Source organism: Hyperolius riggenbachi, chromosome 2, assembly GCF_040937935.1.
Source record: "Hyperolius riggenbachi isolate aHypRig1 chromosome 2, aHypRig1.pri, whole genome shotgun sequence".
Lineage (NCBI taxonomy): Eukaryota > Metazoa > Chordata > Amphibia > Anura > Hyperoliidae > Hyperolius > Hyperolius riggenbachi.
Genome location: NC_090647.1, coordinates 478,780,716 through 478,794,530, shown reverse-complemented (window position 1 = coordinate 478,794,530; position 13,815 = coordinate 478,780,716). Strand labels below are relative to the sequence as shown.

The 13,815-nt window shown below is 44.1% G+C and overlaps 1 protein-coding gene across 1 annotated transcript in view; it reads left to right on the top strand.

Annotated features, from left to right (window-relative positions):
• The window catches only part of PITPNA (phosphatidylinositol transfer protein alpha), a 109,597-nt gene that overhangs the window by 72,059 nt on the left and 23,723 nt on the right, over positions 1 to 13,815 (top strand). Inside the window, exons 6-8 of the mRNA XM_068270292.1 lie at positions 5,958 to 6,032; positions 7,484 to 7,567; positions 12,595 to 12,672. Of these exons, the coding sequence (XP_068126393.1) occupies positions 5,958 to 6,032; positions 7,484 to 7,567; positions 12,595 to 12,672 (237 nt within the window). The remainder of the gene's footprint in view (positions 1 to 5,957; positions 6,033 to 7,483; positions 7,568 to 12,594; positions 12,673 to 13,815) is intronic.

Below are 13,815 nucleotides of genomic sequence, written 5' to 3'. Positions count from 1 at the left end.
TTAAAACATGAGGAGTCAATGAAATTGCATAGACATCTAAACAAAGCCCTGTGCAGACACAGAGAACAGCAAAACAGTGGAACTCCTCTGCATAGGAAAGAATGGAGCACAGAGAACAGTCATATAGTAAATTCAGCAGAATCAGCTTCTCAGCTCATCCATGAATACCATTCACAAAACTAATGCCCAGAAGCATGATGCCCAGTATACACCTGCCACTTATTGCCAGAAACAGTTCTTTGTGAATATGTCAGATGACCAATCCTGTTACAAACATGCTGCTTGGGTCTCTGCCACTCTAACTGCACTGCCATATGGAGGGGATTTGGGGGGTATAGAATGAACTGTGGCAAATAGCAGCAGTGGTCAGGCATATTTATTGATGATGGCTTCAGAGCTAAGAAAAATACCTCAGTTTGGCTTAATCCATTATTCGAGTGCCAGGAACCTAGTTAATGACACAAAGCAAACAGTGAATTGTGCCCTCCTGGTGGATGTGCAGGACAACCTAAATGTACAACAGTCTTGAGCATATTAAGGAGAACTAAGCATTCACAAAAGACATGCTATTGAACATTCCATTCAGGAACAGAGGTTTCAGGGATGTCCCCTGAAAATCGGTCAGAAATGTTCTGTTTCTGTTTTCATGTTGTGTAGAATTGTTGCAGGCAAATTTGATTACAGTTGGCTGTGTTTATTACCACTTAGAACTGCATTGCAGAGTATGCTCACTTAGTTTAGACAGGATTAAGTCAGGCTTTCCTGCCTACACAGCTGTGTCAATAATCATATTCTCCAACTCAGAACCAAAACATCCCGCTGTCTCGGGAGCTGTCAATTATGTGTTTGAATTCATTAGTCTAAATTGCTAGGGCCGGTTCAGACGGATGGCTGCTGGCGATTTTCCCCATCTTTTAGTGCAGGGATCCTGCATTGAGATAAATGGAAGTGTTCATCTCGATGAGTTTGCCGGAGATTGTGCAAGCACTGCAGTCGATCAGATATTCAGAGATGCTGCTGTAGCTTCTAGCGTCGTTTGTGTTCACTGTTCCATATCACGATAGGGGCTTGCACAATGTGAAGATGAAACAGAGACCGATGCAAAATGCTTTTTTGCTCGGTAGCAGAAAAGCTTTAGGCACTGTCTAAACAAGATGCCAGCAGCTTGCCATATGAACCAGCAAAAAGAAAAAAAACTACCCCTTAGGAAAATTCCTATACAGTTCCCTGGTGGGGGCCTTCTCCGTCCCAAGTACAGTTCCTTGTTGTCTAGTGCATCCCCTGTATTGTTCCCTTATGTCTAATGCCCCTTCCCCATATACAGTAGTTACCTGTTGTCTAGTGGCTCCCTCCCTCCCCTAAAGCGAGCCATACGCTATACAATATTTTTGCCTAATTAATGTCTACCGGTAATTGGGCAGAAATTGAGACTAACCAAGGCACTGCAGTTGTCCTGCAATCAACCCACGAGCGATATACCATTATCGGGATAGATCGTTTTTGCTATGATTGACATTACAACTGAGATCGGTGCTGCGGATAATAGTGTATTGATACCTTTACAGGAAGAGCTGACTCGACATTAATACAATGGACTGCTGTGAACTATCTGGTTTGCTACCCCAAATGTAGGAAGCCCGGCATGTCTAATCTTTAATGTGAGCTCTCCTCCTGTAAAACCAAAAATGGTCTGATCCTTCTAATGCTGGGTACACACGATGCAATTTTTCGATCGATTTTTCTGTCCATTTGAATATTCGATTCTGTTATCTTTTCTTATCTATTTCCATTCACTTCTATGAGAAATCGATCAGAAAAAAGATTGAAAATAATTTCAGGACATGTCCGATCTTATCTATGGAACCATCTATCGAACACATTGGATGGTGTATACCAAGCATTAGACAAAAAAGGGTCAGAGTAAAAGCTTCATACCGTAGTTGCTTGTATCTAAGCTTCATGTTATAGCTGTCTAGGAATGGGCTTCCTTCTATTTGACCCCTTGGTGGTCTATTCTGCCTTTAGATTACATGAGCACTTGATTTCTCCCCAGTACTTCCCAAGAATGAGACAGCCTTTTTGTCCCATCTGCCGAATTCCATGTAGCTTGCAGTAAACATAAATCAGCTGGTTCAAAGTGTCTGTGTAGGTTTTATCTCTGAAATCCTCCAAGATAAAGCAGAAATTGTTACATAGGAGGCACTTTATTCTTTGACTTGTAAATTCTACTCAACAAAAGAGAGACTAGGAAGGTCTTCTGATGGCATTTGAAGATCCATGGCTGCTGCTGTTGCTGCTTCAGCCAGATCTGTGACCTTTTAATTTTATGTTCCACACACTATGTTCATATGGTGGACACAGAGCTGTCTTTCCAATACATTTTATTGCTTGTTTTATTACATTTCGAATTCTTTCCCCAGGGAGCAATTGTCAGTGGATGACTAGGGAATGTTCTTTTATTAATAGCTTTTTAGTTACTTCTGTTGCAATTATGTGAATTGCTGCTGTCTGCACTGCTAACAGTATTTTACACGGGTTTTAACTTCACTTCAATACTCAATAATAGCGATTGTCCGCTTTCCTCCTAAAAAGGAGAAATTATTATTCACTGAAAGTAGACCTGAACTTTTGCACAGGACAGATGGAAAACAGAAAGAAATGCACACCATATACATTTAAGAGTTTAGCCTGTCTAATTCCCCCTCATCTGTGACTAATCACATCTGTAATTTTGCTCTCTCAGCTGGCTGCCTTGGCAGAGCAGCTAATTTGTAAACACAGGGCGTTAACCCTATATCTGTTTCCATGAAAGCAGGAAGTAGACTCACTACAGATTTATTTCAGGATTTGTGTCCGCTGTTACAAATATTATTCTTTTAAAGGTTATTATGCTGTTGCGTATCGTTTACAGCAGAGAGGAAGTTCTGAGTTCAGGTTCACTGTAAAGGAAACCTCCACTGAGTGTTACATCTCGTGCTTTGCTGTACTGTTCATAGATTCAGTTAAAAACCACTTGTGAGACTACACATAATCCTATGTACATAAATGTAATTATTCCTTGTGTGAATAAACCTAAAAAGGTTGCATCCACTTGAATCATGTTACAGCATAAATGTTCATGTCTCAAGCCCCATCTACACCATACAATTTTTTGTCCGATTCTATTCAATCCGACATGTCCGATCGGGATTCGATTCAATTTGCCATTGTTTTGCAATGGCAAATTGAATTGAATCAAATCCCGATCCGACATGTTGGATTGAATCGAATCGGACAAAAAATTGTATGGTGTAGATGGGGCTTAAAGAGAACCCGAGGTGGGTTTGAAGAATATTATCTGCATACAGAGGCTGGATCTGCCTATACAGCCCAGCCTCTGTTGCTATCCCAAACCCCCCTAAGGTCCACCTGCACTCTGCAATCCCTCATACATCACAGCCATGCTGCTGACAAACAGCTTGTCAGAGCTGGCTGTGTTTATCTCTATAGTGTCAGTCTGCTGCTCTCCCCGCCTCCTGCAGAACTCCAGTCCCCGCCTGCATCCCTTCCCTCCTTGCTGATTGGAGGGAAGGGACAGGGGCAGGGACCGGAGCTATGCAGGAGGCGGGGGAGCAGCTGAGACTGACACTACAGATGTAAACACAGCCTCACAGCATGACTGTGATTTATGAGGGATTGCAGAGTGCAGGGGGACCTTAGTGGGGTTTGGGATAGCAACAGAGGCTGGGCTGTATAGGCAGATCCAGCCTCTGTATGCAGATAACATTCTTTAAACACACCTCGGGTTCTCTTTAAAGGGAACCTAAACTGAGGATATGGATTTTTCCTTTTAAAATAATACCAGTTTCCTGAATCTCCTGCTGATCCTGTGTCTCTATTACTTTCAGCCACAGCCCCTAAACAAGCATGCAGATCATGTGCTCTGGATCATGTGCCAGACTGGATTTGCTGCATGCTTGTTTCAGGTCTGTGATTCAGCCACTACTGCAGCAAAATAGATCAGCAGGACTGCCAGGCAAGTGGTATTGTTTAAAGAGAACCCGAGGTGTGTTTAAAGAATGTTATCTGCATACAGAGGCTGGATCTGCCTATACAGCCCAGCCTCTGTTGCTATCCCAAACCCCCCTAAGGTCCCCCTGCACTCTGCAATCCCTCATAAATCACAGCCGTGCTGTGAGGCTAGGTTTACATCTGTAGTGTCAGTCTCAGCTGCTCCCCCGCCTCCTGCATAGCTCCGGTCCCTGCCCCCGTCCCTTCCCTCCAATCAGCAGGGAGGGAAGGGATGCAGGCGGGGACTGGAGTTCTGCAGGAGGCGGGGAGAGCAGCAGACTGACACTATAGAGATAAATACAGCCAGCTCTGACAAGCTGTTTGTCAGCAGCGTGGCTGTGATTTATGAGGGATTGCAGAGTGCAGGGGGACTTTAGGGGGGGTTGGGATAGCAACAGAGGCTGGGCTGTATAGGCAGATCCAGCCTCTGTATGCAGATAATATTCTTCAAACCCACCTCGGGTTCTCTTTAAAAGGAAACATCCATATCCCCCTCAGTTTAGGTTCCCTTTAAGGCAGGTTTTCATAGTTACATAGTTATTTGGGTTGAAAAAAGACATACGTCCATAGAGTTCAACCAGAGAACAAAGTACAACACCAGCCTGCTCCTCACCTATCCCTGTTGATGACTATTGTCACTTCCTCAGAGGCGCATAATATTTCAGACCGCTAATTTCATGTAGATCACAACCACAAATGAAATCGCATCCACTGATTCACTGTAACACTGTAAAGTCATCATTCTGATCAATGAGCGGAATGTGCCACATATGGTATAAACTTGACTTGCCTACAATACTATAGTACACCACTCGAGTGTGCACCTGTGAAAACGCGAGACATTTTTGGGCATATTGCCAGCTCCCCACACACACAGTAGGTTGCCTCCTGCCTCTCTTTTGATCCCTACTCAATAAGATTGTATATGCAGTTCATTTGAACCATTACAAAATTGCAAATGCTCCATTAGCCTGACATGTTAGATGTCTGTACGGGCCTGTAGCCTCTCCTCTGTGTAGGAAAATCACGAGATCTGCCCAATGATCAGCAAAGCACTATGACAGTTTAATTCTGGGGCGAGGGGGTGTGTTGTCCCCCCCCCCCACTAAAACGATTCCATTTGTTCAGGAAAAAAAACGTGATGACTGCAACATTTTTGAAGCAATTAGTTCTTAATCTGTAGAGGTAACTGTGTTCTTCATAATATTGGAGCTAAGTGATTAATAGGGTTAACAATCTTAGCAGACCAAAATTATTGCATAGCACACTATTAAAAGACTTTAATTCCAAATATAGTTGCGCAAGAAATTCACTTCTGTGTTTGTTTAGGCAGATCAAAGTGTCCTAATTAGTTCTTATCAACAGCTGTGAATAGGCAGCTCTCCATACAGTAAACACTGAGGCTTAACCCTTTCTGTGCTCCCTGCAAAAGTGAAAGCAAATAATGCTGGGTGCATAATACGTTTTTCCGCTCGATTTTCCACCCCATTGACTTTTTTTCCGCTTGATTCTGTGCTCAATTCTCTTCTCTTCCGCTCGTTTTTCTTATCTTTTTTCATTCCCTTCTATGAGAAATCAAGTGCAGAATTAATCTGAAGGAATATCGAACATGTTGGAAATTATCTATCGAATCCATCTTTCGAGAGGAAAAACTTATGGTGTGTACCCAGCATTAAACTTCAGTTGTTTTTTTTTTTTTTTAGGATTTTCATACATTGTAATGAAGACCTTTTTGGCCATAAAGGTTATCATGCTGTGGCTTGTCTTTTAGAGCTGAGGGGACGTTCTGAGTTTAGTTCCACTTTAATGTTTAAACTATATAATTGCTATATTACTTGTAGGACTGTAGCCAGAATCTGTGAAACCAGTATGGGGTAACCACATAATCACATGTGTATGCATTTCAGAATGAATACATGAAAGAGGATTTCTTGATTAAGATTGAGACGTGGCACAAGCCGGATCTGGGCACACAAGACAATGTAAGTGGCAAGCACAAAGCAGCTCCATCTTCACCTCTATTGCTATAGGAATCATTCAAAAGGTTCACATCAACTGTACAATTTTTTTAGTGAATAATCTTATTTTCTGTCAAATTATTCAGATCGTACTGCATTAAAAAAACAGAGAAGCCAATGGGAGAAGGCGATTCTGAATGACTGCATTAGGGATTGTTTCCTTAAGAAATTATTTTCATAGATATAACTTGTGGTGTTATGACCGCAAGTTGAATTCTTTAGTGGTGGGGATAGATTAAGTACAATCTTTTTTTTTTTTCCCCAATCTGACTGATCTTATCGAAAATACGATAGTTCGCTAAAATTTGTACCTCTAATGGGCACGTTAACTGTATGTGTGTGTTAGATGTATTTTCAACATGCAGGAATCTAACATACAGCTTGTTAGTTTCTGCTTTTTGAGGCAAATACTGTCATTTGCTATTTACATACAATATAAAAGTGACAAAAGCATAGATGGCTAGATGTTCAGATGACCGTTTAGTTACTTGTGTATAACCCTAACCCTCCTATTGCCCCTTAAAATAGTGAATAAACAGGACATCACATTTTCACATAAACACTGGATTATTGTAATCGTTATGTGCCACTCTAGCATGTAGTACACAGCTGGTGGAGCCTTGATTGCCTACTGCTGCCACCATTAGGATATGGCATGGATTGATTGATATGGCTCAGTAGGATAGGGCTTGGACCAGTACTCCAGAATACCCAGATAGCTAATGAAGACATAGAAGAGCTAGGAGTGTATGATGGGCTAAAAGACATGAAATGCCCTCTTACTAAAAAGCAATGTGTGTGTGTGTGTGTGTGGGGGGGGGGGGGGTTGTGTTTCTGAGGCAAATGACACTTATACACGTGGGGGACGGTGGCTGGGCATGCCAGTTGTTGGGAAATCAAAAAGATCGATCAGGTGGCCATGTTGCGGTATCGATTCACCTTCGATCTGATGAAATTAGATCAAAAGGTTGTTCGATCAACCTGCAAAATATAGTGATCATAGAGCCATGTGAAAGAAGGAGGTAGCACCCATATTTTATTTTATTTTTTTCATTTTTGGCTGTGGCTAATCCCCACCCAAGCCCAGAATTTGCAATGCTGCTCTAGCATTCTTCCCCCCCCCCCCCAACCACCACCAATGGTAGTGTTCCTGGAGCGTTTGATCCCCCCCATGTGGTGATACTTCCCTTATTGCTAATGCTCAGGCTGTTTGGCTGCCCAGTGCGTCGCTGTGACAGCTTCGCAGCACGCTACTCTTGATGATATCAGTGTGTACATATACTAGAAAAGGAAGAGGATGTGGCACAATTGTGGTTTGAGTGTAGCAGCAGGGATTGTCAGTAAGCCTAACCATATGTAACGTAACAGTTTATTCTGAGTCTTTAGGTCCCCTTTAATATTTTCTGATTCTGCAGGTTCATAAGTTAGAGCCAGAGGTCTGGAAGAATGTGGAAGTAGTACAGATTGACATTGGAGATCGCTGCCAGGTTAATTCTAAGGTGAGTACATATTTTATTACGTCTGTTTTATACCCGCTGAAGAGTGCAGAGCAAAGATTAATGTAATTTATACCTCCTTAAAAAAACTTTCCCTTAAAAAAGTTATTTTTGTTTCGCTGTGCTCCGCCTACTTTGCTCTTATACATACGCCTGTCTAGAGCCGACTGATGACTGCCTCTGCGATAATCAGGCATGTGTATACAGGCTGACACCCTGCAAGCCATCCACCCGGTGAATCAACTCTCCCCTAGCGATGGTCATTCAATTTTTTTTATGCCACTACCCCGCCCATTGCATGATGTCACCCACGTGCCGCTCTGTTAAATCTCCTCCTTCCCGCATAGCAACATACACTTGACATGTTAAAAGGAGGGTGATGCTTAAAATCATTGATCTTCCATTGTTAACCATGGTGACCCACAAAGAAACGCACACAGCCATCATTGCGTTGCATAAAAATGGCTTCACAGGCAAGGATATTGTGGCTACTAACATTGCACCTAAATCAACAATTTATAGGGTCATCAAGAACTTCAGGGAAAGAGGTTCAATTCTTGTTAAGAAAGCTTCAGGGTGTCCAAGAAAGTACAGCAAGCGCCAGGAACATCTCCTAAAGAGGATTCAGCTGCGAGATCGGAGTGCAACCAGTGCAGAGGTTGCTCAGGAATGGCAGCAGGCAGGTGTGAGCGCATCTGTATGCACAGTGAGGCGAAGTCTTTTGGAAGCTGGCCTGGTGTCAAGAAGGGCAGCAAAGAAGCCACTTCTCTCCTAAAAAAAATCAGGGACAGATTGATCTTCTGCAGAAAGTATGGTGAATGAACTGCTGAGGACTGGGGCAAAGTCATAATCTCAGATGAAGCCCTTTTCTGACTGTTTGGGGCATCTGGAAAAAGGCTCGTCAGGAGAAGAAAAGGTGAGCGCTACAATCAGTCCTGTGTCATGCCAACAGTAAAGCATCCTGAGACCATTCATGTGTGGGGTTGCTTCTCATCCAAGGGAGTGGGCTCACTCACAATTTTGCCAAAAACACAGCCATGAATAAAGAATGGTACCAAAACACCCTCCAACAGCAACTTCTTCCAACAATCCAACAACAGTTTGGTGAAGAACAATGCATTTTCCAGCACGATGGAGCACCGTGTCATAAGGCAAAAGTAATAACTAAGTGGCTCAGGGACCAAAACGTTGAAATTTTGGGTCCATGGCCTGGAAACTCACCAGATCTTAATCCCATTGAGAACTTTGCATAAATCTCATGTAATGGTCAATAAAAGCCTTTGAAACGTATGAAGTGCTTATAATTATATTTCAGTACATCACATAAACAACTGACAACTGACTGACAATATTTTTGACAGTCTCAAAAGTTTTGGCGAGGTCTGTATGTATAATGCCAAGCACACAAATAACTAGGCTGTTTTCCTTTTTTTTTATTATTCTTTGCCTGAAAGAATTCCGAAAATCAGGTATGCAAGTGGCAGTTTGTCTGTGTCGGACTATAGCGTAACCCTCAGTGATAAGGAATTGCAGCCATAAAATTTCCTGGCAGTAAATGGCTTCTAAGAGCAGGAGAGGGAGAAAAGGGTCAACAGTTCATAGATTTTAGCTCTGGCATACTACAATGAATGTCAGTGAGCAGTGGTCATTACACAGTAAAAACTTAAAAAGTAGATTTAAATATGAAATAACTGTGGGATAAAAAAAGTCATTTTTAGGAGGTTTTCACCTCAAATGTCTTTTAAGGTAGTGTTATCCAACCCTATCCTCAAGGCCCACCAACAGTACATGTTTTTTACCCCTCTTTGCCTGATATTACAATAAATGTTAACACGTCTATAACTTCAGTTCCTAAAGCACGGTGCTTAGGGGTAATATTTGATTCTTCTCTCTCATTTACTCCTCACATTATCTCCCTAACCAGCTCCTGCCATCTCCAACTCAAAAACCATAGCACGCATCCCACCTTTTCTCTCCCATGACACAACCAAAATGTTAGTACATGCTCTTATTATATCTCGATTGGACTATTGCAATATATTGTTTGGGGGACTTCCAACTAACAGACTAGCAACGCTCAATTCTGTACTGAACTCTGCTGCTCGACTTATTCATCTCTCCTCTCGCTCTTCCTCTGCTGCTCCTCTTTGTCAAGCTCTTCACTGGCTACCAATTAACGAGAGGATTCAGTTCAAACTCTTAACCCTAACCTACAAAGCTCTCCACAATCTCTCTCCCCTGTACATCTCCTTACTAGTCTCCAGATACCAACCCAACCGCAATCTCAGATCTGCACATGAGCTTCTTTTATCCTCTTCTACAATTACCTCCTCACATTCACGTGTACAAGACTTCTCACGTGCCTCACCCCTCCTCTGGAATGCCCTTCCACAACACATCCGCCACTCTCTCTCCCACCTTTGAAATCTTTAAACGCTCCCTCAAAACCCACCTTTTCCGACAAGCATATTCTCTATCTTAGGCCATGCACCCACTAAATAACCTAATTACGCACTGCCTGTACATATACTGTATACTTCACCACCTCTTGTTTTCCCCCCCCCCATTTCTTTAGATTGTAAGCTCGCAAGGGCAGGGCTCTCACCCTTTTGTGTCATGGAATGTTATTAATTTAATTGCTTGCACACTGTTAGACATTTATACATTTTAGTCATGTTAAATCAAATTGTAATCAGCAGTGCTGTATTTTGTATCAGTGTTCATATTTGATGTATATAATTGTCTGTATCATTATGTATCCCCTTGTTTGTTTTCTTACATTGTACAGCGCCACGGAATATGTTGGTGCTTTATAAATAAATAATAATGCCCTCTTTTTCTACTTTACTGATTGGTTCACTAAACACGGGCACGATCACAAGCGCGCAGCGGCAGCTATTGGTGCAGAATGTCTCACTTACTATAGGACCACTATATTGGATGTCCAAGCTCACATCCAAAAACCACAAGTGGTTAAAGGACCACTGTCGCGAAAATATTAAAATTTTAAATATATGTAAACATATACAGATAAGTACATTCTGTTTCTTCCAGAGTAAAATGAGCCATAAATTACTTGTCTCCTATGTTGCTGTCACTTACAGTAAGTAGTAGAAATCTGACAGAACTGACAGGTTTTGCATTAGCCCATCTCCTCATGGGGGATTCTCAGGGATTTCTTTATTTTCAAAAGCACTTAGTGAATGGCAGTTGCTCCGTCCAACTGCCAAAAAAAAGTGTGCAGCGAGCAGGGAGGCTGTCCAGCATCTTTGTATACATTTTTTTTTCAAGGATTGCCTTTATAAAGAATAAAGACCATGTACCGTATTTTTCGGACCATAAGACGCTCCGGACCATAAGACGCACCTAGGTTTAGAGGACAAAAACCAGGAAAAAAAAAAAAACTAAACCTGGTGCATCCATTGTCCAGGGGCATCTTGTGGATCTTCTCCCCTCCCCAATTTATATGTCCCCCTTGTAACTCTTGTGTCCCTGTGTCCCATTTGTACCTTTAGTGTCTCCCTTGTGAGTCGTGACCTCCTCTGTCCCCTTGTGTCCTCTTAAATGCCCCCCCTTGTCCTCTTAGGTGGCCCCTTTGTCCTCTAAAGTGCCCCCCTGTGTTGTCTTAAGTGCCCGCTGTGTCCTTTAAAGTGCCTCCTGTATTCTCTAAAGTGTCCCCTGTGTCTTTCAAAGAGCCCCCTGAGTCCTTTAAGTGCCCACCGTGTGCTTTTAGATGCCACCCATGTACTTTTAACTGTCCCGTGTCCTTTAAAATGCCCTCTGTGGTATTAAGTCACCCCTGTACTAGTCTGTCCTGTGTCTTCTTTGTCACCCGTCTGTCTAAGGTATCTGTGTATGGTTTATATCTTGTAATACATAATCCGCAATGAGTGTTCGTGTCCCCGGGACTGTCCCGTCCCGCCCCTCTATACCGGTGTGTTTCCGCCCCTGTCCTCGGTTGTCCCATCCCCTCTAACTACGTTCCCCGGCTCTCTAAGGGTTACTTGAGGAGTGTGAAGGCATAGGCTTACCGCTGGATGAGTGTTTGTGTCCCCGGGGCTGTCCCGTCCCGCTCCTCTTTACCGGTGTGTTCCCGCCCCTGTCCTCGGCTGTCCCGTCCCCTCTAACTACCTTCCCCGGCTCTCTAAGGGTTACTTGAGGCATAGGCTTACCGCTGGATGGTAGCGACAATCAGCGGTAAACCTCCGTGCTAAAGCCGCCGGGTGGTCCGTTCGCGCTGCCAATGCCTTCCTCCATTCACTTCCGCATTGGTGATGAAAGCGGAAGTGAATGGAGGAAGGCATTGGCAGCGCGCACGGACCACCCGGCGGCTTTAGCACGGAGGTTTACCGCTGATCGTCGCTAGCATCCAGCGGTAAGCCTATGCCTCAAGTAACCCTTAGAGAGCCGGGGAAGGTAGTTAGAGGGGACGGGACAGCCGAGGACAGGGGCGGGAACACACCGGTAAAGAGGAGCGGGACAGGACAGCCCCGGGGACACGAACACTCATTGCGGATCATGTATTACAGGATATAAACCATACACAGATACCTATAAACAGACGGAAGGTCTGGACAGTCGCGGGGACACAGGATTTAAAGGGGGTGACAACTGGCGAGGGGTAGAAATTGCAGCATCCGGACCATAAGACGCAGGCACTTTTCCCCCCCATGTTTGGGGGAGGAAAAGTGCGTCTTATGGTCCGAAAAATACGGGTATTTTAAATTTTAAGATTTTCGTGAAAGTGGTCCTTGAAGGCAGAATAGAATAACTTGGCAATCGGTGAGAAATCATATCTCATTGTTTTCAATAATAAGATGTGCTGGTCTGACAAATCTTTAAATTTCAGAATTTTTGTGGAGTACATTTTCATTATTAATTACTAGGTGACACTGGGCATTTGACAACACAGGTTGGATTCTGGCCATTCACCTGTAGCTGCGTTTTCGTATTCAAGCTGTGTGGGGGAATATGGTAGCTATAACAGCCTAAATGAATGCTTCAATTTAACATGTATATGATTCTTACAGGATTATAAACCAGAAGAGGATCCAGCAAAATTCAAGTCTGTCAAGACTGGCCGAGGTCCTCTAGCGCCAGATTGGAAGGTAATTATGTGACTATTTTCATTTATGTAGCTGTGGCATAATTCGCTGGTATGTACTTTCAGAGCACCCGGGGATGTCCGTTTACTGTCAGAGCACCCGGGGATGTCCATTTACTGTCAGAGCACCCTGGGATGTCCGTTTACTGTCAGAGCACCCTGGGATGTCCGTTTACTGTCAGAGCACCCTGGGATGTCCGTTTACTGTCAGAGCACCCCGGGGGTGTCAGTTTACTGTCAGAGCACCCGGGGATGTCCGTTTACTGTCAGAGCACCCGGGGATGTCCGTTTACTGTCAGAGCACCCGGGGATGTCCGTTTACTGTCAGAGCACCCGGGGATGTCCGTTTACTGTCAGAGCACCCGGGGATGTCCGTTTACTGTCAGAGCACCCTGGGATGTCCGTTTACTGTCAGAGCACCCTGGGATGTCCGTTTACTGTCAGAGCACCCCGGGGATGTCAGTTTACTGTCAGAGCACCCTGGGATGTCCGTTTACTGTCAGAGCACCCTGGGATGTCCGTTTACTGTCAGAGCACCCGGGGATGTCCGTTTACTGTCAGAGCACCCGGGGATGTCCGTTTACTGTCAGAGCACCCGGGGATGTCCGTTTACTGTCAGAGCACCCGGGGATGTCCGTTTACTGTCAGAGCACCCGGGGATGTCCGTTTACTGTCAGAGCACCCGGGGATGTCCGTTTACTGTCAGAGCACCCGGGGATGTCCGTTTACTGTCAGAGCACCCGGGGATGTCCGTTTACTGTCAGAGCACCCGGGGATGTCCGTTTACTGTCAGAGCACCCGGGGATGTCCGTTTACTGTCAGAGCACCCGGGGATGTCCGTTTACTGTCAGAGCACCCTGGGATGTCAGTTTACTGTCAGAGCACCCTGGGATGTCCGTTTACTGTCAGCGCATCCTGGGATGTCCGTTTACTGTCAGAGCACCCGGGGATGTCCGTTTACTGTCACAGCTTCCTTGGGTGTCAGTTTACTGTCGGAGCATCCTGGGATGTCACTTGATTTCCAGGGTTCCCTGGGATGTCAGTTAACTTTGAGGCAGGGAACACACTTCTTTTTCTGCGCTCGAAAAAAAGCATTAAGTGTGAACTAGCCTATTGATTAACATCAGTTCTCAGTTTTTCTGTGCAG